The 24980-nt window shown below is 46.6% G+C and overlaps 3 protein-coding genes across 4 annotated transcripts in view; 2 read left to right on the forward strand and 1 right to left on the reverse strand.

Moving 5' to 3' along the window:
• The window catches only part of LOC131259760 (AF4/FMR2 family member lilli), a 55609-nt gene extending 44619 nt beyond the window's left edge, over nucleotides 1-10990 (forward strand). For both annotated transcript variants that reach the window (XM_058261337.1, XM_058261339.1), the window contains exons 5-6: nucleotides 3890-4088; nucleotides 9480-10990. In XM_058261337.1, the coding sequence (XP_058117320.1) occupies nucleotides 3890-4088; nucleotides 9480-9940 (660 nt within the window). In that variant the 3' untranslated portion in view covers nucleotides 9941-10990. The remainder of the gene's footprint in view (nucleotides 1-3889; nucleotides 4089-9479) is intronic.
• Nucleotides 10991-11888: 898 nt separating this feature from the next.
• On the reverse strand, nucleotides 11889-12740 carry LOC131259762 (uncharacterized). The gene has a single exon (XM_058261341.1). It carries the CDS (start codon nucleotides 12690-12692, stop codon nucleotides 12039-12041), a length of 654 nt encoding a protein of 217 aa, XP_058117324.1. The 5' UTR covers nucleotides 12693-12740; the 3' UTR covers nucleotides 11889-12038.
• An 865-nt stretch (nucleotides 12741-13605) lies between these two features.
• Nucleotides 13606-23191, forward strand: LOC131259761 (dual specificity mitogen-activated protein kinase kinase hemipterous-like). Its single transcript, XM_058261340.1, has 9 exons — nucleotides 13606-14543; nucleotides 14620-14852; nucleotides 14926-15333; nucleotides 15410-15861; nucleotides 17531-18396; nucleotides 18461-19114; nucleotides 20034-20418; nucleotides 21891-21977; nucleotides 22051-23191. The coding sequence occupies exons 1-9, from the start codon at nucleotides 14249-14251 to the stop codon at nucleotides 22193-22195; spliced, it is 3525 nt and encodes a 1174-aa protein (XP_058117323.1). The 5' UTR covers nucleotides 13606-14248; the 3' UTR covers nucleotides 22196-23191.
• The last annotated feature ends 1789 nt before the right edge of the window (nucleotides 23192-24980 follow it).

Genomic DNA, 24980 nt, shown 5'->3' on the forward strand with positions numbered 1-24980 from the left:
TCCGACAAAGTGGTGTAATGCGAACTAAACAATCGAATGTGCCCACTTATACCCACATCCAGTCGATTCGATTAGTGCCACCTTTTGGAGAAACATCTTTGCCATTCTGGCGATTGTTTCCCCATGCTCTCTCCTATGCATCGATTGCACCACATCCATTCGAGCAACTTGGAACTCCGGAGGCAAAGTGCAACAAGTCGTGTCCAATGCACACCAACTGCCGTCGTGTTGCGTCCAGGTGGACGCTTGCTTCTTTACCCACCAGGAGTAAAGGTTGGTTGGTCGGGTGGATAAATCGAGTGCACTTAAGTAATGCAGTTCTTCGCGAGAAGGAGTTACTCAAAGCGGACTCCGACTAGACGTGCCAGGTGTGTGGTGTGGTGTTTGTTTGTGTGGGGCGCTGATCAACGTGATCTACGACCGACCCGGCACGTGCCTTCGCTATTGAAACCAGTTTCAAACCCTCCGACGACAACATATCCCAGGCGTGTTTCGTTGGATTTCGGCAAGATCACCTTTGCGGGGGGAGAAGAAACGTGTGCTGGAGTCACGTAAAGTGGAGAAGCAGATTTAACTGAGACCAAGCAAATGTATTGGCTGTCTGAAGAGATTACCATTTATTGGGGTCAGTGTTTACTCTGGTCACCCTCGAAGTAGTTACATTTATCGCCTCACGTTCTCGACTCACGAGCAAATGCGACTCGATTGTGTAATCAATTCGAGCGAAATAGATCACTTCGTTCCCACAAAACACAGACTGCTTGATACTAGATATTATAGTATAGTTTCTTATACAGATATTATAGTATAGTAACATTTCATTGTTGACAGAATTGTTGGCTTATTGTTTCCCTCCTACTTTCGGTATGTTTTAAGTTTATCAAAGATTCAATCTCCAAGATACTCGAAGCCCGGTGAATGTAAATACGCGTGAAAGTATTAGAGCCAAGTGAGAAAGAGACGAGAAAGCAACCATTCGAATGCTATAATAACTGGACTATGTACTCGATTCAGGTGCGAGGCGAAGAATAAATCCGCATAATCGCACCACCGATTAAAGGAACAGGAGGAAACCACCCCCGGCGCTGGCAATTCTGACTCTGGCGGCCTGGCTTTTGCGGTGGTGCGTTGTGGTGTTGATTTTCTTCCCCCTATTTTCTTTGTTTTTCGGCGGGAAAGAGCGCCATTTTCCGGCTAGGCATCAAACTTTTCTAACCACTTTACCTCGCCTTACCTTCTGGTTACTTCGGAAGTTGATGGAAAAGTGTGAGCCAGGGGCAGGGGAGTGGGGGGGTTGGTTTCTTGTGTTCTAAAATGTTTTTAATTGACGTAGTTCCGTTTCGGTAAAGTGAAGCCACACACCGAGGGGTGTTTTTCGCTGAGCAGCAGTTTAATTATTCCCCATGAAGCAGTTGCCGCTCCGAACGGAACCAAACTTCCTTCCAACACGGATGAAGTTATATCCCGCCTCCGGGATGATGTCTCCTACACTTCCCCTCCCTTTCTCCAATGTCCAAATTAAACTTCTGCAAATCTTTCGACTTTTACTCCGGCCCATTAACTGCTCGCAAAACTAGGCGCTCGGAAACTTATTGCTACCCCAAGTGGTGTTCCGTTTTGGGTAAAAGCATTTAATTGCTGGAAAATGATGATTTCACATGATGAGCGTTACTTTATTGTTCGTTCCGCTTACAATAGAACCACCGCCATCAAGTTCTAGAATGAATATTGACACATACGAACCGTTTAACAATGATTTACGGAAGCGGTGTATAATTCACAATTAAAAGGCCACCCTCGGTATCGTCATGTGTTCAAGTGAATCGAGCCACTTTGGAAAGACGTTCCAGACGACTCCAGCTTTCTTGGTTAACTGTCTGTCATCGGTAAATTGAAATGAATGAATGTGGGCTCATAGAGTTTCTCAACACAAGGGGAAATAGATATGCTGGTCGAGTAAACATCAAGTGTTGTGCGGTAACTCGAAGTTCTGATTTCTTAAATGCAGCAGAAGAAAGAGGAAAAATTTAAAAATGTTCTCAAACCAATTGGACACTTTTGTTTTGATAAAATATGGAGGAAGTTGCAAAGAGCAAACATAAAACCCTACGAGGTATGAATGCAATCCATATAGTGCACAGAAGCCTAGAAGCTAACAACCAGAAGTAGTAATGTTTCGATAAGCAATTAGCGATAGAAGCACACTGAAAATAGACAAATATAATCTCCTCTAAGAGCACACAATGTATGTATGCATCCACACCTACACACAGCCGGTCGAGGTTCATTTTTCCGGTGCAACATGCCGTGACTGACAAATGGTGTTTTCGATGTGCCACCCGCCTTTTCCGAAAGATAGACGGAGAAGGTAAATAAAACACCGAACCATGTTCCACCACCCACCACCCAATTATGCTGTGCGCTGGTCGCGAATGAAATTGGGATTTTTTTTTCTGCCTTTTTCGCTGTTGTTGCTGTAATTTTTTTGAAACCCATGTCGATTGTGCCACCCCACACAGCCGCCCACCCCCTCCGGTCCAACATCTTGTCATTTCCCCATACTTTTCCTGCACGGAAGTGCCACCACTATACGGCGCACATCGAAAGCATTTGTGTTTGAGTGTGTCCGCCCCCTCCCCCCAAGGAGCCCAGCTTCTCTTCCCCCCCCCCCCCCCCCTCTTTCGTCCCTTTGTCGTGGGCCGCGAAGTGGTGAGATTTTTTATATGCTGTTTATTGTTTCTCCGCGCGGCATTTGACTTGTGGACGCCTGGCGCTCGCGGGAGTTGTGTGCATTTGTGTGTGGGGGTTTTTTTTCTATTTCTCTTCTCGTCTCCCTCCACTCTGTCTGTGTTCCTGTTGCTCACATTTCTTCTGCTTCTGTGTGTGGTTTTTTCTTTTTCAAACCCCAAGTGCATAAAGTGTGGCCGCCGCCGTTATGCTACCCTCGAGGGCTAATTCTCACTCCGTTTGAACAAACCATCGAGCATTGAGAGGAAGCTCTCACCACAGACTAACTGCGCAAGGGAGGGTTTGAAATGGGGGGGAGGGGGATTGCTGTTGTAATTTTTACTTTTCGCGACCCACATTCACAGCGCAAACTGTGCGCACACACAATAAAAACGCACACACTACTTCCTCTTCTGTGCGTGAGTTTCGTCAATCCTCCCCCTCCCCGCCGAGGGCCTCAGGCCAATGTTTTCAACTGTTGGTCCAGCATAGTTCACTAAGCAATTGCAGATACAATTTTTTATTAGTGGGCCAATCAAGATTCCCTCGTGCGCGTTTGTGTGCCTGTGTGTGTATGTGGTCACACGCTGAGAAAATATTAGAAATTGAAAACAACACTATTCACGACGACCGCAGGAAGTGGTCACGATTCGTGCGCACTTTGCCAATTGCATGAAAAGCAGGGGTTAGCTAGATTTTCTATTGATGCAATCGACTGAAAATGGAGGTTATGCTTACAGTCGATAGTTCAAGCTATCTGAATTCTTTCTTTTTCCGGTTCGTTGTCGCTTACTAGTGCCACTAACTCACCAACGTGATTGAAAAAGCGCATCAACTCAATTTGTTTAAATTTGTTTTTGTTTAAATAATTTTCCATAATTTTCGTTAAAATACACCAGTTGTAAAACAACTCCCGGTGTAAACAATGATTTTTCTGTTTAAAAACAAAATTTATTGAAAGGGACATAATTTAAATCTGAGATTAAAATAGATGCATACAAGACCAAAGTGGAGGCGCTATGTCCAAAGGAGATGCCTCAGCGACAAATGCTTATGGGCAATTTAAACAAAATAATTGTATTATCACTTAAAGAGCATGAACATTAGATAAAAATAATGTTAACCTATGTTTGTGTTTGGTTCCTTCTTCCTCTTTCCACAGTTCAAAATCCAATTCGACGATTCGCTGACCTCCACGTACGAATATCCCTCGGAGACGTCCCTGCTGGAGCCGACGAACGGGTTGGACGTCTCGGACAGCGGACCGGACACCAGCAGCACCGGCCTCGTCCCACCCCCCTTCGCCACGGACAACGGGCTGCTCTCGCACACCAACAAACTCCTCTCCTCGGTGCCACTAGGTAAGCCATTCGTACGAAACCACCACCACCACCCCCACGCCCTCTTGCCCTGCCACCCCAACCGTCCAATTTTCCAACTCCTTCGAGAACCGTTTCCGCTTTTCTCGTGCCTCTCCGATCCTCCGATCTGACCAAAACCAAAGCACCTTCCGTAGAGAGAAAAACAACCTGAAAACAGCATGAAAATTCCGTATCGTAAAACCGTAAATTATTTCTTCCACTTTCCTCTTATCCTCCTCCACCCCTCCCCCGAAACCCCGTTTTCCTTCCACCACCTCGTCCAGTGGCCGGTGTGTAGAGTTCAATTTGGCACACAATCGCTAGGCTCCTCGGCTGCACACCGCCACCACAAGGCTCTCCCCTCCCCCACCAAGTGCATCCTGTAGCGCGTGCGATTTCCGGTAAAAGACACACCCAGCCACCCACCCCAGTAGTAGACCCCGAACCCGCGTGTGTAACACTTTGTGCGTTCGTAATTTCGTTTCCTCTAACGCTGCTAACCTGGCCCTCCCCGCGCGGTTTGCTCGGCACAAAACACCACCACCGAACCATCACCCACACCCCAAACACATTCGTGCACCCAATATCAATCTGCCCTCCCGCGCCTCCGCCCGGCGCCTAGACACTCAATCCGGGATTCAAACGTCGTGATTCGGTAAGCAACAACAAGAGCCTTCGTTAAATATTCATTTTCATTCCTTCTCCTGCATTTGTTTGTTTTTTTTTTACACACGAAACAGAATCATTTTTGTTATCCATTTTTCCGACACTCCTTCCCTTCCGCCCGGACGAAGATGGGGTCCTTGCTGGGCAAAGAACGAAGGTATTTCCAGACTGTGGAGTCGGCTGTGAGGTTATGTTCCGCTTCGGCGGACGACGGGATTCATTTGTTTACGCAATTAATTTACGTGCATGCATTTATTTACTTTACGTTTACCAGCAGCTAATGCAATGCATCGGATCGGAAAACATGTGCCAGAGACTAGCACATGTGTGACCGGATGCACCACGAGGGTGGAGTGCATCGTGTTGGAAGACATTTCATGCTAGTGCTTTCTGACACCTTCGTAGAGAAATGGGAAAAAAGGCTAGAAAGTACCGTAAAATGTACACAAAGTCGTCATCCCCTTTACCATGAAATTGGGGGATAGAAAAGCACAAAGTTGTTTAATTTTAAATTTGTTTTCTCTCACATCGTTCCATCAACGAGCAGTTCAAAGCGGGAGACGTAAACCAACGGCTGCTCAACTCGAACCATGGTCCGGTCCGGTCATCCCCATTGAGTTCAATTAATTGCATATGCAACCCGATGATTGCACAACACGTCCGAACAAACCGGACTTCTCGTAGCACACACGACGCTGTTGCATCAGCTGCAATTGGATCCGAAATTCGAGACCGATTGGGAAAAAGGCGTCGGTGGTTATTATTATTATTATTATAACACAGAAGGTCGTCTCCATGCCCGGCTTTCGAAGCGAACAATCACCAGAGAGAGAGGGGGAGAGAAAACTGTCTCGACAAACAACGATGCAATGGAACAAGGTGGAACTGCATTTATTGGTGCAATTGCTTCCCCGCATCGATGGCGTTACGTAACGACCGGCGATAGGATCTAAACGAAATGTCCGTCCTCGGTGAAAAGGCTCCCACGTCAAAGCACTATACTTTTATGATTTTCTCTTTTCAAATCACTATCATTAGCCTTCGGGCTGCACAAGAATGTTAATCCTTAAACACAGGCACAAAATTAAAAGGGAGTGAAAGTGACACGATTTCACTGGTTGTAAAATTTGCGTCCATTACAAAACGCTACACCTCTCGTGTGACGTCATGAGAAAACCCTAGGGTACTTGCGTGAAAAATAAAATCGCTGCCCCAAAGGTGCTTCTTTATTATTATTTTTTTTTTTTTGATAAATTACATTTGGATCGCAAATCGATCATCTCTCTCTTTTTTTGCTTTCTTTAACTATAATGATGCCAATAAATGAAGGATTATTTGCTGGTCGAATAGGCTCGAATTATGTGTGTGTATATGTAAAATATAGGGAACCGATATATTGTGCCGACCACCGAGTTTTGCCGAGATTCAACCGTAATGAGTATAAAAAGTGGGTTAATGAGCCTTAACGCATCACGCAAAAGGGGAGGAAAAAAAATGAAGAAAAGTGACTACCTAACCTAAGATGCATTCCGTGGGCTTTTTTTCCTTCTGATGGACATACCTGGACATCCACGACCGTACGAAAATCGGACGTCGTTTCATGACATGGAAAAGGAAAACAGGTAGATATTTAATGAGTCCAACCGCGGAAGTGGTAGCAAACGCACACAGAAGACTAAAAGAACCCACAGTGGCCATCTCTAGCTTGACGATATTGCCGCAGAGAGGAAAACCTGCCAATTTCAAGCATTTGTCAGTAACCGTCTGGCGTAGCCTATAGGATCTGTTCCGCCAACCAACTACTTCTTTGGCCTATTTCTTGTCTGCTTAAGACGCCTGTCCTACGAAGAAAGCAAGAAACGAAGCGGATGATGCTTGCGAAGGGAAATAGGTCGAATTCTTTCCCGATTGCGGTGGCCCGCGACCACCGGACGGAATGTTGGTCGGTGGGTTTTTCCATCGACCTTGGGATTGGCAGACCCCTTGTGGAACAACCCTCTCCTTCCTGTGATACATTAGCCCATCACCACTGAGTCATTATGTTTGGGAGCCCAAGAAAAGGTTACATACCTACACCGAAAACTGTTGCTACCTATTGGTTTTTATGCGCGCTTTCAATTTGTATGACCAGTTTATTACGTCGAGTGCAATTTTTATGTACCCAAAGTGTCTTAAACAACGACAAACTAAATCGATCGCAATTGAAAAGCAATGAATTTCCCCGCTTCGTAAATATTGTGTTGCGTGTTTATCCAAAAGAGTCCACGACAAAACACACATAAACACATCGTTAGCACTAGGGAAGACCAATGCAGACCATTTTCCACCCGTCATCCGTTAAACGATCGAATTAATGCCCCGAACCAAGGGCGCTGTCGGCGGCTTCAGGCTCGCTGCTTTCCTTTCCATCGCCGTCTGGACTGGTTTTTCCACTCACCGGTGGATGCTGCTCTAGCCCAAGGAGCGCGGGGACCCGAAACGGAGAAAGAAGCACACCACATACATGGTCCGGCATTTTAATTGAGGCCCCCACAGTGCACTGGCATAAGTGTTGTTTTTCTCTTTCCCCTTATTTGCGACCAATTTTCCCTCCCTTTGGAAAGGTGTTTGTTTAATTTCCACTTCAAGCCACCACACCAAACGTCTCGGGCCCACTCGAGGCGGGGAAAATCGAGGCAAGGTTTTTTTAAAAGAAAATAAAATGCACCGCGTCGCCGAAGTGGCTGCGAAACTAAAACTATCGCTTTCTACCATACTATTCGCTTACCCCGGAGAACGACGGGTGCATGGAGTGTCGTAAATGGGGAAAACGAGTGCACTTTTTCTGCCAACTGCGAAGGAAACATGTCCAACATGTCACAATGGTGCGCTTGAAGATTCAATGCAATTGGTTCTGACATGACCTGAGAAGGTTTGGTCTTTTTACGAAAAGAGCACAAATTGTAAAACTCTTTTTTTTCTCGAGGAGCGGGGAATATTATTCTGCCCTCAAAAAAACGCCCCAACCAAAGCCTTCAAACTTTGAATCCCGCACAATCGCTATCGGTGTTCAATAAATTATGGCTTCCACCTCCAAAAAGTACCGTTAAACGACACCCACGAGTCCGAAGAGACTCGTGTCTTACATAAAGCAACACACATTCCTTCACACTCTTTCTCGGCCCCGGGCAGACCGTTTGCCAAAAAAGAAAAACCCGCTGCCAACAACAAGTGGTCCCCCGCTTCCTTTGGCCAAGTGCCAAGAGCAGCAGCACTCTTCCCCAAATTCGTGATTGTGCTTCTTGCGAAGCGCTCACTCGACCGGAAAGAACCACACGAATCTCCACTCCGAGGCCCCCGTGTGTTGTGTGTTTTGAGGTTAAGAGCAGGTGATTTATCGCATTATTAAGATTAATAATGATCCAATAAGAAGGACAGAGAGAGAGAGAGGGAGGAAAATCGGGTTGCAGCGGGGGAAAGGGGGGTGAAGTGAAGCGGCGGGATTCTCCAACGTGTGTTCGTGTTTTCATTTTCTCCCTCCGTTACAACAAACTCGGCTTGGAAAATCTTTGACCACGCAGAGTACGTTGACCCCCCTCCCGCCGTCCGTATTGATTTTTCATGAGTTCTAACGTTTCTTACATTTCGAAACATTTGAAAACAGCATTGTTCTGTAGCCATGCTTTTTTATTTAAAAACAATCAGTCGAGTCACATTCGATCGCTTGAGTGGCTTTCTTTGAGATATGCAATTAGCATTTTTGTGTTAAGATGGGAGCATCTGTAGTGGATTAAACGATTCAGATCACTTTGAAAGATATATTCACATTCACACATTCACATAAAGTAGTTCCCTGGTAAAATCATTCATTTTAAGCAGGTAGTTTGATTAAGGCAGCCATAGCATTATGATAGGTAGCTCATTTTTTGCTAATTGACCCACTTATTTTGTTGGAACTGTATAGACTGTATCTGTGAGTGTTTTTTTGTTTTTGAAATTCCAATCGGCCACATCAGCTAGCTCTCCTTTAAAAAAGCGTTCCCTGCGACGCGGTGTCAATCAAAAGATGCCACACATGCTAGCGAGATTCCTTCCCGTGGCCCGAAGAATTTGCCCATGTTGTTCTTTTACTCATACTTGACCTCTTTCCCACTCTCACGCAAACGTACACACACACACAAACACAACGTCAGCCGCCACCACCACCGCCTCTAGCGCTGCCAAGAACCAAGGCATTCCAAAACGCCGCCAGCGCCAGACGACCTGCTCTGTCCCGGTGAAAGCGAACGAAACCACCCTTTCAAGCACCAGGCAGCAAAGGCACGCACCATCACAACAACGTGGCCACAACCTAAGGCGGCCACAAAAATGGCCAGAAGACAATCTTCTGCACGATCAGCAGAACCGTGTCGGTTCGACGGCGGGCGGGGGACCATTTCTGTTTCACCCGTATCCCCAAGGGCCGGAGACGCTGGTTTTTGTGGACACGTCCCGTACAATGAGCAACTCCCGTAGCGCCACCCGGCGTCTGATCGTTCTACCAATCGGAACGGAGTCGGTGGTTTAGCAACAGAAGCGATTTAAACAAACCTAACAAACCAATGTTCGTGCAATGGAAAATGTTAAATGTGTTTTTGAAACCCCGGTTGATGTTTTTAGTTAGTAAAACTCCCCTCCCCCAAAACACCGAATACTCGTTTCGAACGTAACTAATCGTAGCTAAAATCTCTGCCGTTAAACTTTTAGGTTCTGCACCATTCGCTAGTTACACCCCAGTAAAAGCCGCCATAGACACGACCTTCGAGCTCGGAGTGACCCGCACGCCGTCACCGTCGGCGACCAGCACGGCCAGCTCGAACGGAAGCCACAGCTCGAGCAGCAGCAATAGTCATCACCAATCCGCCACCTCCCACAGCATCAACAACGACCTGCAGCAGCATCAACAGCACCAGCAACAGCACCAGCAACATTCCGTTGCCAACGGTCACCGTCATCAGTTGATCGATCGTCCGAACGGCGGCCTGCATACGGTGGCGAGTAACGGCCACAGCAACGGTGCGGACACGACGCTGCTGCTGAACGGTCTCGATAGCACCGGCTTGAACGGAACGGGCGAACCGGAAAGCATTCAGTACCTCAAGCCAGCCTCCGACGAGCAGACGGTCAACTGGAGCCAGGGCACCCGGGTGACGGACTTGCTGTTCTAGGGCTGTTCCGTTTTACACCACTCTTGTACAGTTTACGAATTAGCTTTTAGAGCCTAGAGCTGGATAGTGGATACTTCACTCCGCAATAACCAACCACCACCACCTACACCACCACGCAGCTAATGTCCATTGCGAAGAATGCGTTTTCTCCGCCGGTCGACGCACGTTTGCCTTTTGCGCCCGGTAGTACACGTTGCATCCGATTTGAAGCAGTGCTCGTCGATGCAAGCTCGGGGATGTTTTAGTCAAACCATTTGCCACAATATCAATATTTTGCTCCTTATAGTTTTGTTTGTTTTATAACTTTGGTCGAGCAAACAAAATGCTAAAGGCGTCGAGAGAGAGAGAGAAGGGTTGACTGAAGAAAAGATTGTGTTGTTTCTTCTTTCGATAACCTCATTGAAGTAATTGACCTATTGCAGCTTTTTTCAACTGTTCATAAACCGACTAATAGTAAAACTCCGTTCCGGTGCTGCCCGAAACATTTTGTTTTTGCATTCTAAAGGAAAATACAGCCAGAAGAAATTGAACATACATTCCTCCAGCGTAACAACACACAGCCGAAGGTGGTCAAGAGCGAAGAGAGACACGTCTAATAATATTGTGATTGATAAAAGCCCGCTAGAAAAGAAACGTGACCGAAAGTTTAGTCGGGCGAAGAAGGGCGAAGAAGCGTTTTTGAAGAATAATAATTAGAAATTGTACATGCACAGGTGCATATTATAAGTAGCGTTTTGGATGATTGGAAGAGTCGCTGTTTTTGCAACACGCGCAGCGGTTCGAGAAAGAAAGAGAATTATCGCTATTATCATTACTCTTATAACTATTATATTATTATTACTACTATTACTGTGCAAACTTATACAGAGAGCAGAGAGTGCGAATGAGTAGGAAATAAGGTTTTTTTTTCTCTTTTTAAGAATTTGAATTGTATAGAACACGAGCCCGTGGTGGACCGCAAGAAATCGAATGCGAATGCAAGGTGAAAGTCCGGTCCGGGGGAGAGAAACTATGAAATAAACAATGTCGGCATAGGCATAGTAAAAGGGACACCGGAAACGCTTGTCATACCCCTACGTCCCTGCGTTCGGAAGTGTGAGTGATTTTTACATAGTGCCGCTTATTGAATGAAAACCACATTCGCTTCCGGAGATGTGTCTTTCTGTTGCTGCAAACCATTCATTAATCGATCAATAGATCAACGTGGGGGGAGGTTCACAGTGAAGAATAATCCAATGAAATGCGGGATAGTTTTGCAGCGGGCGGATATTGCAATATCAAGATAATCTTTAGCGAGCCACTTAGCGAGTAGCAGCACCGTTGCATGAGAATGTGATTAAGCCTTTAGAGTTACACCGATTTTTGAGCAAAGAAAAAAAAGAGCGATCGTTTAATATGTAAGCAAAATCAGACTGGAATTGAGCAGGGACGAAACAATGGGGGGGAAAGGGTAAACCGTACTACCGAAATACTGCCCAACATACACGATGCGAACCGTGCCCACCTCATCAAACCACGTTGCCTCGAAGTCGAAGCAAATTGTGCTGAGTGATAAATAATGATTGATAGTGGATTGTGAAACCGCACGTTTGCTTTCATTCGCTGCCAGACAGTTGTTGACCGCTTCACTTCGTCGTGGGGCCTTCTTGTTGTGGGAGGTTCCCGCATAGAGTCGCTTCCCTTGAGTTTGTCTTCTCAATCCCCTCCCCGTCCTCCCTTTAATCATTGGCTTTGCTCTTCCATGGTTGTCCATATTCCATTTACAAGTAATGTACGTTCTGATGTTTTTTTAGGGCAACACTAGGCGTGTATTCCGTGTTCGATTTTGAGGAGTTTGAACTAGTTTCACCCAAAATTCCATACCGTTCTTTACGTACATATTTTTTATACATATACATGCATATAAAAAGTATACAGAATAAAACTATCGACAGACAGTCTTAATGCATTTTATGTAAAAAGTGTATTTCATGTAGATCGTATAGATGTGAGTTTAAGACTACATAATTTCAGGAACCGTGATTAAATATTTTTCTTAAAAACTTTGTGTTGTGTTCGCGATTAATGCTATGTACATGTGTGTGGTTGCTTGCTTCCTCTATTGTTCCGTTGGTGGCTCTTCTAGTTCAATTTTTGGCTCCGATATGATATGCTGCTTGATTAGAGACGCTCCGTTTTGCATTTCATGGATATGGCGAGGCGGAAAACCTCCTTCAGCTAGATGTAAGTTAAGTGCCTCCTCGTAGGTCCTATCCACCTCGTACTTTGACTCGAACGGTACGTCATCGGCGCTAGCTCCTTCCTCGGCGACCGCATCCTTCAGTGTCGCAAAGATTCGCTTCATGCGCAACACTTTGTCCGCCTTGCCCACGTATCGGTACATCTGCTTGATGGCTTTATCGAACACAGGATCCAGCTTGGTCGCGTGCTCGTCATCCGGTTCGAAGAACACATTCGTGCCGAAGGCGCTTTCGTACGTTCCGCGGTACACCTCATCGTTCACCTGAATGATGGGATTTTCCGAATCGAGTCCGATCATCTTGATGTGCGTGTTGCCCGGGTGCGGATCGTCTTCCAGCTTGAGCAGCATATCGAAATCAACCAGCAGCATCATTTCCTCCTCGTAAAAGTCGTCTTCGTCGTCACCGGGGAACGGTGCGTGTTCGTATGGTAGATCTTCCAGGCTTCCGCACAGGAAATGTGGGGCTACTTTTTCCTCGATAAAAGCTTCACCGTCACCGTCGCACATCATGGCTAAAAAATGCAGTGCTTTATTCAATCAATGCTGAAGACCTGAAACAATCGCAGCCGGATTTGTGGACAGTGTATTTTGTTTACATTCGAATGTTTTCTTTAGAGTGCTTGACAGTTCGTCGCTTTGAACTGTCATAATAGAAAAAGGTATATTTTTCTGCGTGTCTTTGACACATTGTGTCGACTTTTTCAATAACTAGAAAATATGGAAAGATCTATTTTTACACAAAGTTGTATGTCTTGAAAAGACTTTTCATTTGAGGAGTCACATGCTCCAATCGATTTAGCGATCATAAAGTTATTAACAAATTTGTTATTTCAGCAGAAAACACTAACCAAGGTTTCTGTACCTACGCCTCAGAATTTCATAAACTTAGAATTACGGAACAGTCTTTGTTGCACAGAGGTATCTGTCTTCAAAAGACCTAATATTGGCCAATCCACTAAAAAGTTATTAACAAATTAGCTATTTCAGCCATTTATAAGGCAGCTTGGTTGTTCAAATTGAATTCGACGGATTCGACGATTCATCAACTGTGGCACTCGCTTCTAAGAACCTTGGTCATTCAACAAAGCTACCAACTTGTCAACTCTGTGACAGCGTTCATCACAGATCAAGTCAGAATCGAATCAAATCGAGTCCCAAACAAATCAAAACAGATTCGAGTCCTAAACAAATCAAATCAGATTCGAATCCCAAACAAATCAAAACAGATTCGAATCCAAACAAATCAAATCTGATTCGAGTCCTAATCGAATCAAATCTTGAGAATCCGTCAAAAGGGATTCGAATCTTTAGAATCCGTCAAATGGGATTTGAATCTTTAGAATCTGTCTAGGGATCGAATCTGCGAATCTTCCGAATCACGATTCTGCCAACACTAGAAAAAACCCACAAATAAAATAGAAAAAAGAGAACGAATAGACTATCCTAGTGCAGCGAGAAGGGAAAAAGCGAGCACCGTTCCCTGCCGTGCGCCGTTGTGGTACCGTGAAGACGAAAGACGACGACGACAACGAGAAGAGAGCGTGTCCACCTCAGCGAGGCACCCCGTGCCGTGTTTCCCTTTGTCCGTAGCACCCGATCGAGCCTGTGATTCCTGTCCCGCGGCGGGGTGTTTCAATATCGGTCGGTCCGTCGTTTCGATTCCGTGTTGTCAGATGCAGCGCTCCGAGGCTGTCGATTAAAATCGTGTGTCCTTTGCCCTCGTTTGGTGTCGTTGTCAACGCCGTTGCAGTCGTCAAGTGTAACATTGTGTGTTTTTTTTCGGTCCATCCATTCCGTATCGATGGGAAGAAGTTGCTGAACGTCCCAGCGAGAGTGTACTACGCCACTAGTGTAAACTCGCTAGTTCGGGTGTACACGAAGGAAAAACAACAGAAACATCCACATGCGGAGCGCGTAGTGACCACACACTGCGGAAGGAAGTGAGCAGTAGGCCCTTTCCTATTCTTTTTCCTTTCCACGAGGACCGGGGAGACGAGACGCAGGTGTTAGGCGCGGTTAGGCCCCGACCTCGTCCGTTCGCCGTCGAAGCGCCGTCAGCCCAGCCAATGCAACCGACCGACGGCAGTGACGACGACGTCGGAAGCACCACGAACGGCGACGTCGGTCGAAGAGGCAACAACAAAGACGAACAGCGATCAAGCAACGGCGTCGCAGAGGGCAGCGGGTTCGCCATGTCCACCAGCTCGATAGACACCCGCATCACCATGATGGAACGGTTGATTCAGAAACCGACCCCGCGTACTCCACCGCCACCGACCCTAGCGCTACCCGGTTCCTCGACGCCCGGAGCGAACCGTTTCAATCGCACCGGAAGTGGTGGCATGGGTGGGGGATCTGGCCGTAAGCATCCAGAGCAATGATTCCCATCTGACAACCGCACCGGCTTTTAACACTGTTTGTTTCCCCCCCATTGCAGCTAATCGGCCTACCTTGGACCTTCATCTTCCCATCCAGACCGGGACTCGGCGGAGCGAATCGGAACTCAAGTTTCAAAAGATCGTTGACAAGAGTGGCCTGCTGAAGATAAACGAAAAAATCTACCGAACACAGCTGGCCGACCTGGACGATTTGGGTGAGCTCGGGAACGGCACCAGCGGGCATGTGGTCAAAATGCGACACAATCCGAGTGGCGCCATTATCGCCGTGAAGGTAACGAAATGAAAAACGGGGTCAAGGATGGGTTTCAATGGTTCTATTTGTGAATTGTTTTGGTCACGTTTAGCAAATGCGACGAACCGGCAACGATGAGGAGAACAAACGAATCATCATGGATCTGGACGTGGTGCTCAAGTCGGAGAACTGCAAGTACATCGTCAAGTGCCTCGGATGCTTCATCACCGATGCGGACGTGTGGATCTGCATGGAGCTGATGACGACGTGCTTCGACAAGCTGCAGAAAAAGTCCAAAAAGCCCGTGCCGGAAGAAATCCTCGGCAAGGTGACGGTGGCGACGGTGCGCGCCCTGGCCTACCTGAAAGACAACCACCGTGTGATCCATCGGGATGTGAAGCCATCGAACATCCTGATCGACGATCGGGGGAACATCAAGCTGTGCGATTTCGGCATCAGCGGTCGCTTGGTCGACTCGAACGCACGGACCCGTTCGGCTGGGTGCGCCGCTTACATGGCGGTAAGGGCAATTCCACTTCCTTACCATGCAAAAGAGCCAAGCCCTTTGTGACCTTTTTCCCTTTGTGTTCTTTTAGCCCGAACGAATCGATCCAGCGAAGACCGTGTACGACATCCGTGCCGACGTGTGGTCACTCGGCATTACGCTGGTCGAGCTGGCCACCGGTGTGTTTCCCTATCGTGGCTGTGTTACCGACTTTGAGGTGCTTACGCAGGTGCTCACCTCGAAGCCACCACGGTTGCCCGAGGACCAGAACTTTAGCCCCGAGTTCCGCGACTTCGTGCAGCTCTGCCTGCGCAAGGACTACCAGGAGCGCCCAAAGTATCCGGATCTGTTGCGGCACGCGTTCCTGCAGCGCGCCGAACATGATGCCAACATCAACGTGGGCGAGTGGTTCCGCAGTGTGGCCGTCAGCTGTGGCATCCAGCTTACTTCCACTCCATCGCAGATGGCATCACACACGAACGTCAACAACACTTCTGTTGCCTCGTCTCCGGGGCCCTGGGTCGGTTCGTCGGACCAAACCAGGTAAGCAAACCTCCGGATCCTCCATTAACCGTTGCCAATCTTCTTCAACCCCTCCTCCTTATCCGTTTCCTGCTCAACGACCTCTACCAACACGATTCGTGTCCCATGCACTTTTCTTCGAGTGTTTGCGTTTTGAAGTTGATTGAAGCGTTTTAGTTTGTTCAACCTGCATGCCGTTAGTGTTGCAGTTTTTTTTTGAGAGTTTAAACCACCGCTCTTTAGTTCCGGTTCCAGACCTGTTCTGCAGCACTGCATTTACTCCCCCTCAGCACAACAACATGCCTCCACGAATTCAGAAGCAAGTTCCCGAGTTGCAATCCGAGTCCAAATGACTATGGTCACTTTGTTCTGCCAATGCTGGAGATTGAAGTTAAATCAAACTTATTCCTTACCCTCACTAGTCTAATAACGTCTAATGAACTCTTACTAATATTCAAAAACCAGTTGAATCGCCCGTCGCACCACTGGAGTGGTCCTTTCTTCCCTTCGGTTTTACTAGAAATCTAGAAGTACACTCCTTCCCTCTTCCAGTAAGACTCCTCTGATACATTCGTTCAGTACTACATCCCTCCACTTCTTCTTGTTTTCTGTTCCGTTTGCCGTTTGTTGTTTGTCGTTTGTTTTACAAATTGATTTTTCTTATTTGTAGGTAACTATTTCTTTAGTAATTTTTAAGTTATCCTAAGAGTAAGTATACCACACTTTCCAAACACTTACTATTCACGTTTGTTGCGTTTGTCCTCCTCCATGCTTACTGTTTTATTTTATTTTATTTTTTCACACAAACACACACTCCTCATACCTTCCCAGAGAATGTTGTTATTGTTCTGTCCTGTCGTTGTTCTGCTTATGTTTTCTTATCCTGTATATAGTTTTTCGTTGTATTGTTTATCTCTCCTTCGTTTTCTTTCCGCAAACACCTTTAGCAGAATGTCTTGTTTTTTTGTTTGTTTTTTCTTCTTTTATTTTTCCTTCTTTTGCCTTCTTCCGGTAGCTAATAACACTCCTTTTATGCACGCAACATATGCATGGTAGTTCTAATGCACTAACAGATGTACTCACCTTTATTCATGCACCGTAAGCCAAAGGCTAAGTATCACTATCACTATCACAACATCTTTCAACATTACGAAGAAGAAAAACCTCGAAGAATTTAAATGTTTTTGTATGAAATGAAACCATTACGTCATTCGCCTGTTAGAGATATATGACTTATGGTTTCGATTATAAGGTCATTGGAAGAAATATGAATTAGTTTTTAATCTGATCTGATCATTGATGATTGAAAGAGCTGAGAACTTGGTTCGTTTTGTCCAACATTCTGAAAACCTTAAGGGAGCTCACGTAATTGGACTACAGCGACACGAGAGAAGAATTTCATTTGAATATAGGTCATTAAATTTGTATTTTAATGCTTGTAGCGCAGTTTTCACATGTACATGTAAATTGGGAATCAAAATTTTGCGCTCTCTCCTTAGCAAAGTATCTCATTTCCGGCGCACAAGCACAACTGTCAAATTGTATATATCGATGTGGGTTAATGTATTGGATATCCTTTCTACCGTAATGCTAGAGTTACTTACGCTTTTCTTCTGTTTTTTCCCCCTTTTCACAATCTCTTTTCCTCGCTACTCGTCTGTCCCGCCGTGCTGTTTCGCTTGAATATCAGAATACCGACACCACTGGGAAGTTTAACGGAAGCGGTCCAGGCACAGTCAAACCAGCAGAAGCAAACCATCGCCATCGCCGCCTCATCGATCCCGATCAAATCGACCGGCAGTGGTCCGGCCACGGTCGCAGCAGTCCCCTCTCCGCATCTGGCCCACGAGGCACCCAATAGCTTCCACAACCTCGGCGGCAGCCGGCAACAACAACAACACAGTCAGCAGCAGCAGCAAATACTCCAGAGCAAGCTCAGCAACATTCAGCTTGCGTCGGCCGCCGTAACCGCCAGCGGCGCACCGACGACCGCGGTACAGCCGGCGGCCAGCACATCCTCATCCTACGCGTCTACCTCGTCTTCCCCGGTGCCGGCGTTCGATCCGCGCCGTTCGCCCTCTCCTCAGGCTCAGCGCTACCTATCCAAAATGCAACCACCAAAAAGTGCCATTACTAGCACCAGCAACGCAATCCCGATCGGTGGCCCAGAGCTGGCCCCGAGAAAGTACAAACAATCGCCCTTCTTGTCGCGTCGGACGGCCTCGGAGTATGGCAACGGTAGTCCGAAGAAGGAATCCACCCTCAGCAGCTTGGGGCAGAGCATCTTCAAGAACCTGACGACGTCACCGTTCTCGCAGCGCAAGTCACTTCCAGCGGGCGACTCCAAGCTGACCGTCTCCTCTGCGTCACCCGTCGCCTCCGGGTCCCTCTATGGCACGTCACCGATGCCGGAATCACCCTTCCTGGTGCACAGCAACGGTGCGGGGAGTAATCCTTCCTCGCCCTTGCTGCTCCTCCGGAAAGCGCAACATCACGACCCATCGACCGAACCCGACACTCAGTACAAACACCTGCAGGGAAACACTAGTCCAATAGGTAAGAACACATCGATTGTCAAACCATTGCATTAAATTAACGTATCCTTTTTTGTCCGTTTTAGTTCTTCAGCGATTCTACCACCAGCAGAATCAACTGATGGAGCAACAACGGGAAGCGTTACAACACCAACCACCGCAACCTATCTATGGCAATCATCCACAACAGTTCGGAGCCCCAGGTGCGGGACAGGGGGTTTACACAACCGTGGCCAATGTACAGCAGCCGGGAAGCGGCACCATGCGCTACAGCCCGTTACCTTCCCACCGGACCGTGCACCACGGTGTCCATCCGGTGCTGACCTCGAACCTCCCGCCACAGTCCCACTACCCGCACCATCACGAACCACCACCACCACCTTCCGGCATTCCCGTCTACCAGCACCACCAGATACCGTCGGGAACGGCCAGCCCGAAACAACACCACAAACCCTCGGGCGGATCGTCCTTCTTTAGTACGTTTAGTCGCGGCATGAAAAGTGCCTCCCGGGGTGACAAAGTAATCGACCGAGGGGGTGTTGGTGGATCGGCCAGTGTGGCCCCGGCACCGACGGCCATGTACGGCGCTACGGCAGCGAACCAGGCGCCGCTCCCCTACCATCAGCACCACTATTCCGGAGCGCCAAACCACGGCGTTCTCAATAGGCACGGGTCGCTGATGAGCAACGGGGAAGGAAGCGGCGCCGGAACGGATGGCCTCAAGGAGCAGCAGGAGCAAGGTAACGTCCCGCACTGGATGTGATAAAGTTGTTAGATGCGCTCTAGATGCGCTTGCATTTTTGCTTGCGTATGGCTTTTTGCAAAAGTTTAGCTTTTTTCTCTTTATTTTATCTCAAGCTTTCCTCCTTCCTGCAGTCGTCTTTACAGTGTTTTACAAATCAAGTCTCAGAATCATAAAATTTCTAGTGCTACATTTCATACTCATTTTTGTTATTGATGCCAAGCATCGTTGGACGGGCCAAGCAATTGTCTGTACATTAATGTTGAAATGTAAAACGCTGTATATACAGTGGAATAACTGCTTCTGCAGAGAGGAGAAAGTCGAGAAAACGTTACGTGGCTCATGATAACTAAAAGATACGCTAATTGCTGTCATCATTTTTGCGGTAAGATTATCATCTTGAACCGCACAGTTCAATTTCATCGTTTCCGTTTCGTTTCCGCTCGCACTACTAGCGCACCCATTTGTTGTGGAATGCATTCATTTAGTTGTCTTTTTTTCTCTCTTTCTCTTTCCTCTTCTCTCTTTGTCTCTCTTAATTCTACTTGTGTTTTTTTTTGTAACGTTGTTCCGTTTCATATGCTCGCCGCCGCTATTTTGCCTTCCTCAAACCACTCTCAAACGCCGCGAATGATGATGCGATGGTTACCGCTTGCGTCTGTTTTCTTTTGTTTTTGGTGATCATCGGCTTTTCTCTACGCAAATCGCAACCAACCCCCTCGCACACGCAACATCATTCCCATTCAATTGCGCGGCACCAAATTCATCCAAACCGGATCACCCCATCCACCGTCGTACCGATCACATTCGCACGATGTGTGGCACCGGTCCGGGGGTTCTTTTGTTTTGTTTTGCTTCCTTGGCCGGTGTCCGGCGCGGCTTCCATTTCCACCGGACTTTCCCACCACAACACACAGGCTGGTTCAATTCCATTGCAGGGCTGGCGAAGCGCAGTTTCGCCTCGATCAAGCTGAACCTCGGCAACAACAACGGCACGACGATGACGGGCACGTCCGGCACGTCCAACCTCGGGGACAAGCGCACACTCAAAGAGAAGCACCTCCTCCAGCAGCAACTTCAGCAGCAGCAGCATCAACAGTACCCGGCAACCCATTTCGACCCATTGATGGCCGGAACGGCCGGACCGGGAGCTGGTGTTCCACCTCCGTACGGTTCGGGCATGTTCGTTAGCAGCATGGTGCAGCCTCCTTCCGCGATACCTTCGCACGCGGGACCGATATCGCACGTGCTCGGTAGCGGAACGGCAGATCGTCGCCATCGCAGTCCGGATCCTCCACCGCGGTAAGTACTAGGGGGGTTGAGAGACAAGTCACAGTCCTTTCGGAAGATGTCGTTGATGCGATAATAGACTTCCCTTTCAAAGTCCAGCCAAACGTTTCACAAGAAAACATTGCCGAAGCATTAAACAACACGAAGACGTAATACAATCGGGATAGATGTTTTAGCAGTTTTTTTTATTTATCATACAAAGACAAATTCATCGATAAATTACTAGAGATGAGTTAATGATGCACGTTGTGTTAAAGCACGTCGTTGTACGTCGCTTTCATAACCGAATACGAAAAAGACAAATTCTCGCAAATTCATCACTAGCAGATGCTACAGCTAAGATTAACCAGAAGCAGAGCCAAAAGGAAGAAAACGATAAATTTGATGCAATGATGCAATCATTGATATTTCCAAATGTTTGAATTTCGCTTACTGATAGCACCGACGTTTCGACGGACGATCCGATGAAGTTTGTGAGATTGTGTTTTTCTGGTTTGGAAGGGTAGCACTTTCCTTCGCCAACTCGAGCTCATTCAACTGCACCCTTAAGTTGATCGCCCTGTCCAACAGCCAGTCAAATCGCACGTTCTCTTCCAATTCCTTGGAGCTTTCATCTTCCGAATTGCTTGATGTAGATTTGCTGAACAGTGTTAACATTTCGTTCTCCTGCGTGGTTGAAACGTCCTCGATTTCGAAGATGTCTTGGCAGCTGTTGTCTAGCTGCGAATCGGTAGGAAAGCTCCAACGAACGAACCGCAACTGGAATGGTTCACTAGACAGACAGGAAGGGCACGTTTTGTTGTATTTCATCCTCTGCAGGATGCAGCTCTGGTGAAACACATGTCCGCAAGCTGTCGCGAAACTATCCTCTAGCAGCGGTTTCTGGCAAATATGGCACACAAAATCCATACTTCGTCCCGTCTTGGATCTGAGTACACTTGACTGGTTTGTAACGATTACTAGATAATAGAGTGCTTGGTGAGATTTCCCAGATCACTTTGATTTCGAGAGTAAACCAAGTCAAGTCGAGGGAACAATCTTAAACAACATCCAATAAACGCACAAAAATATGTTCGATGGCCGAAACATTGTGTATTACTATAACAGATAATGATGAAAGTTAAGTTTTATTAGAATTTCTTTAGTTGTTTTATGTAAACACCGATTTAAAGGTTTGCACGTTTCAGTTATTGTTAACTGTTAAACGCTTCTTGAACCTCAAACCAACACTTGTAATCGCCATTTCCATGGCAACGTAATGAAGTGTTTCGTAAGCGCAACTCTCTTTAACACTTCACTTGCCTTTCATTTTGGTTTTGAAAGCAATCCATGCGGTTTAATTCAATCGCTTTACTATTGTACTGTTACCATACTTCAAAAAGTTGTGTGTACAAAGGGAATATGAAAAGAGATTTCAAAATAGATCTTGTTGCGAAAGGTGTACTATTCATCGAAACTAATCCTTCGCTTTCGTCATCTTCCAGATTGAACCGAGGACAATCACCATTGTTGCTGCAGCGTAAGCTCGAACAGCTCGGGCACGCCGGATCGCCGTTGCTGAACAGACGGCCGTAAGTAATGAAATCCGCCGATTCGCCAAAGTTGCGAGTAACTCTAATCAACATTACTTTCATCTCACCCTAGGTTCAACTCAACGTCTCCCTCGCCCCCGTTACCACCGCGCCGGGGGTCGGAAAGTGTGCCCGGTTCGCCGCAGCATCTGCGGACGCGCATCAACTACACGCCGGAGCCGCACCGCCGGCCCTACCGCACCACCATAGACCAATGAGTGGGACTGCAAATTCTGGTCATGTGATCGATGTACAGCTTTCTCGACTAGACGACGCCCGCGTCGGTATGCCATACCGCCATACGGATTGCGCTGCTCCTCCAGTCGTCTCCAGTCAGCTAAACGTTGCCTCTTTTTTTAATTTGTTGTTTGCTGTTGTTGCTTAACGATCGGCGGAGACGTTGCTTTGGAAGAAATTATACTAGACGCTGCTTAATCTCTCCTGCCGTCTTCTGGAAGACACTTGCTTAAACTGGATGCTGCTCTACTGAATCATCCCCCAAAGGTAGAAAAAAAATCAAAATCCAACAACGCGAAACAGAAAAAACAGAATGTAAGTGATACAAACGGCAGGCACGGTAGGAAAGGAGAACCCCCTCGCTTACCAAACGAACAAAAATCCTCGAACGAAACAAAAAACGGCCCCCAAACAATAACACACTACTCTGCTCCCGGGGCTGTGGAGTAAACGAAACCTTCCTGCGAAGATACAACTAACAACACGGAGTGTAGATCGAAGGCCGAAACAAACTCGAAACTCGAAAGTAGCGCCAAGGAACGTCTCTTTCCCACGCGGTGACTGAGGGAGGGTAAGGGATAGAGAATGCCAGGGGATTGCGCAATCCACGGCCTGGTGCTTTTTATTTTTCTGTAGTTCGTAGGTTAGTAAGCAATTTAGCAATTTTGTCAACGGTGGTGTGCCCTCCCCCGGGGTGTCCGAGCCCGACCGGACCGAGCTATTGTGATTGAAAGTACGGTACCCAGAAATGCTCTCCTTTGGTCTTTCTGACTGTTTTGTTGATTTACCGGGGTTTTCCGTGCTTTTCGCTTTTGCGTGTCGAAACGGTTGGTAGATTTTTTCTTTAGATTGTTTTTTTTTTGGTTCCGCTTATGCATCCGGCGTTGTTCGGTTCGATATTACAAAAATTGCATAACTCGAATGATAAACAAAGATGTTTACCCGTCGTTCACACTGGGAAGGGTAAAAATTCGATTGAAACACACATTTGTCTGTGATTTGGTTTCATTTGCTTCCCGGACCTTCTCACGAATTTGCTTTTTTTCTTAAGCTGCAACAGCAGCAACAACCGGCCTGCTGCGATCGGTGGGATGGTGCTTCTTCCTCTTTTACCATCTATAGGCAAAAAGTCATTTCCCAACTGCTTCCCTTGTTTTTTCCCTTCCTACTTGTGTGGTGGTGTAGGAATTTCTTTGGTGATGACGAAAGATGGCATCGAAAAGACCTGACATATGAACGATTGTTCCGTTTGAACGAGCCCCCGTACCGATCGCCACCAAACACTCGGGCAAGGCCTGCTGCGTTCGCTTTACGGTGCGGCCGCACTCACAACCCACTCTCTCACCTGTAGTTAGCATTTTGCTGCGAAGAAAAGGGTACCCAAGATAAAAACATATATTCACTTTGTGCAAGTTGAAACATTTGAACAACATTACATAGCGCTGTATACAATCCGCTCTAAAGGATAGGAACTCTTTCGTAAATTCCCATAACACACGTTGCTCGAAAGTATGTAACACAGTTTTCAATTATCGACGCTTTCATATGTATAAAGGACTACAAACTGCAAACAAAAAACAAAAGAACAGACAAGAAACCACGCTGCCAAAACCATTTAGAGCACCTATAATACTAACGATTTGAACGCGTGAGAGAGGACGCGTATATATGAAACCAAATTTTTCCAGCATTGCATCTATCGGATAAACCAAAAAGAGCCTTCCGAGGATGAGGTGGAAAATCACTCGAGTGATGAACGCAAACGAACGGCAAAGTAAAACAGCAAACATTAAACAAACCCCGCCCTACGGTGTTTGTGGAGAGAGAGGAGTGTGGTGTTGTGACAGAAAACGAAAAAATCGAGAAAAATAGTCATTTATTATTATTATTGCTATTATATTATGGTATATTATTATTATTACACTAAATACTGTAAACTCCCGACTTGAAGGAAATGAATGAAATTGTGACCGAGAGATAACGACGATGAGCAGGCATTAGGGTGATTATTTATGAAAAAAAACAAACATACATATATAAAAAGAACATACAAACACACACACACACAAACACGCAATGTTGATTAGGAAGGACTAACCGGAAAATGCATCATCTGTGCGAAAACTGCGCAAGCATGCGATCGGAGTGTAGCGACATTTGAAATAAGTAAAAAAAAAGAAGACACTATAGTCCAAACGAAAAAAACGATTCAAACAAAAAATGTACGAACAAGGAGATGGCTAAATAAACGAGAAAGGTGAACGCAAGAGCAATGACTTTTATAAAATTGTATCGAATCTGAACCGAATGTTCACGTCCAATAAGTCAACCAATCATGCGCTCCTGTTACTTTAGTTTTGGCTGCAAAGGTGGACTTTACTGCACACGATGAAACGAGTATTCAAAAAACTGAATATATCGCGAAAGTAACAGGAGCGCAGGATTGGTGTTTGCTCGATGGGATACACATGAGGTTGCTTGGATTGCTAGCAACATTGAAGTCATGCATCCCATCCCATGGCGACTCAATCCTGCGCTCCTGTTGCTTTATTGTTCATTAGCTCAGCTGTTTCGAAGCGTGGGTTTTGACGATAGAAGCGAAAAGTGAGCTACCCAACTTTGCAATCATCAATCCTGCGCTCCTGTTACTTTTGCGATATTTTCATTCTTGAAATCTCGGGCTCGTGGGGTCTAAAATATAAATTACGACACCTGTAATGGTCCTGCGCCCCTGGTACTTACCAGGCCACTTTGGTCATTTTCTTA

This window comes from Anopheles coustani, chromosome 3 (genome assembly GCF_943734705.1).
Source record: "Anopheles coustani chromosome 3, idAnoCousDA_361_x.2, whole genome shotgun sequence".
Lineage (NCBI taxonomy): Eukaryota > Metazoa > Arthropoda > Insecta > Diptera > Culicidae > Anopheles > Anopheles coustani.

What these genes read in the sequence shown, in the direction of transcription:
- LOC131259762 (XM_058261341.1), bottom strand. Translation starts at nt 12,692, where the DNA reads ATGATGTGCGACGGTGACGGTGAAGCTTTTATCGAGGAAAAAGTAGCC.
- LOC131259761 (XM_058261340.1), top strand. Translation starts at nt 14,249, where the DNA reads ATGCAACCGACCGACGGCAGTGACGACGACGTCGGAAGCACCACGAAC. An exon ending in GCGCCATTATCGCCGTGAAG is followed by an intron (nt 14,853 to 14,925) that starts GTAACGAAATGA and finishes GGTCACGTTTAG; the next exon opens with CAAATGCGACGAACCGGCAA. An exon ending in GGGAAACACTAGTCCAATAG is followed by an intron (nt 18,397 to 18,460) that starts GTAAGAACACAT and finishes TGTCCGTTTTAG; the next exon opens with TTCTTCAGCGATTCTACCAC.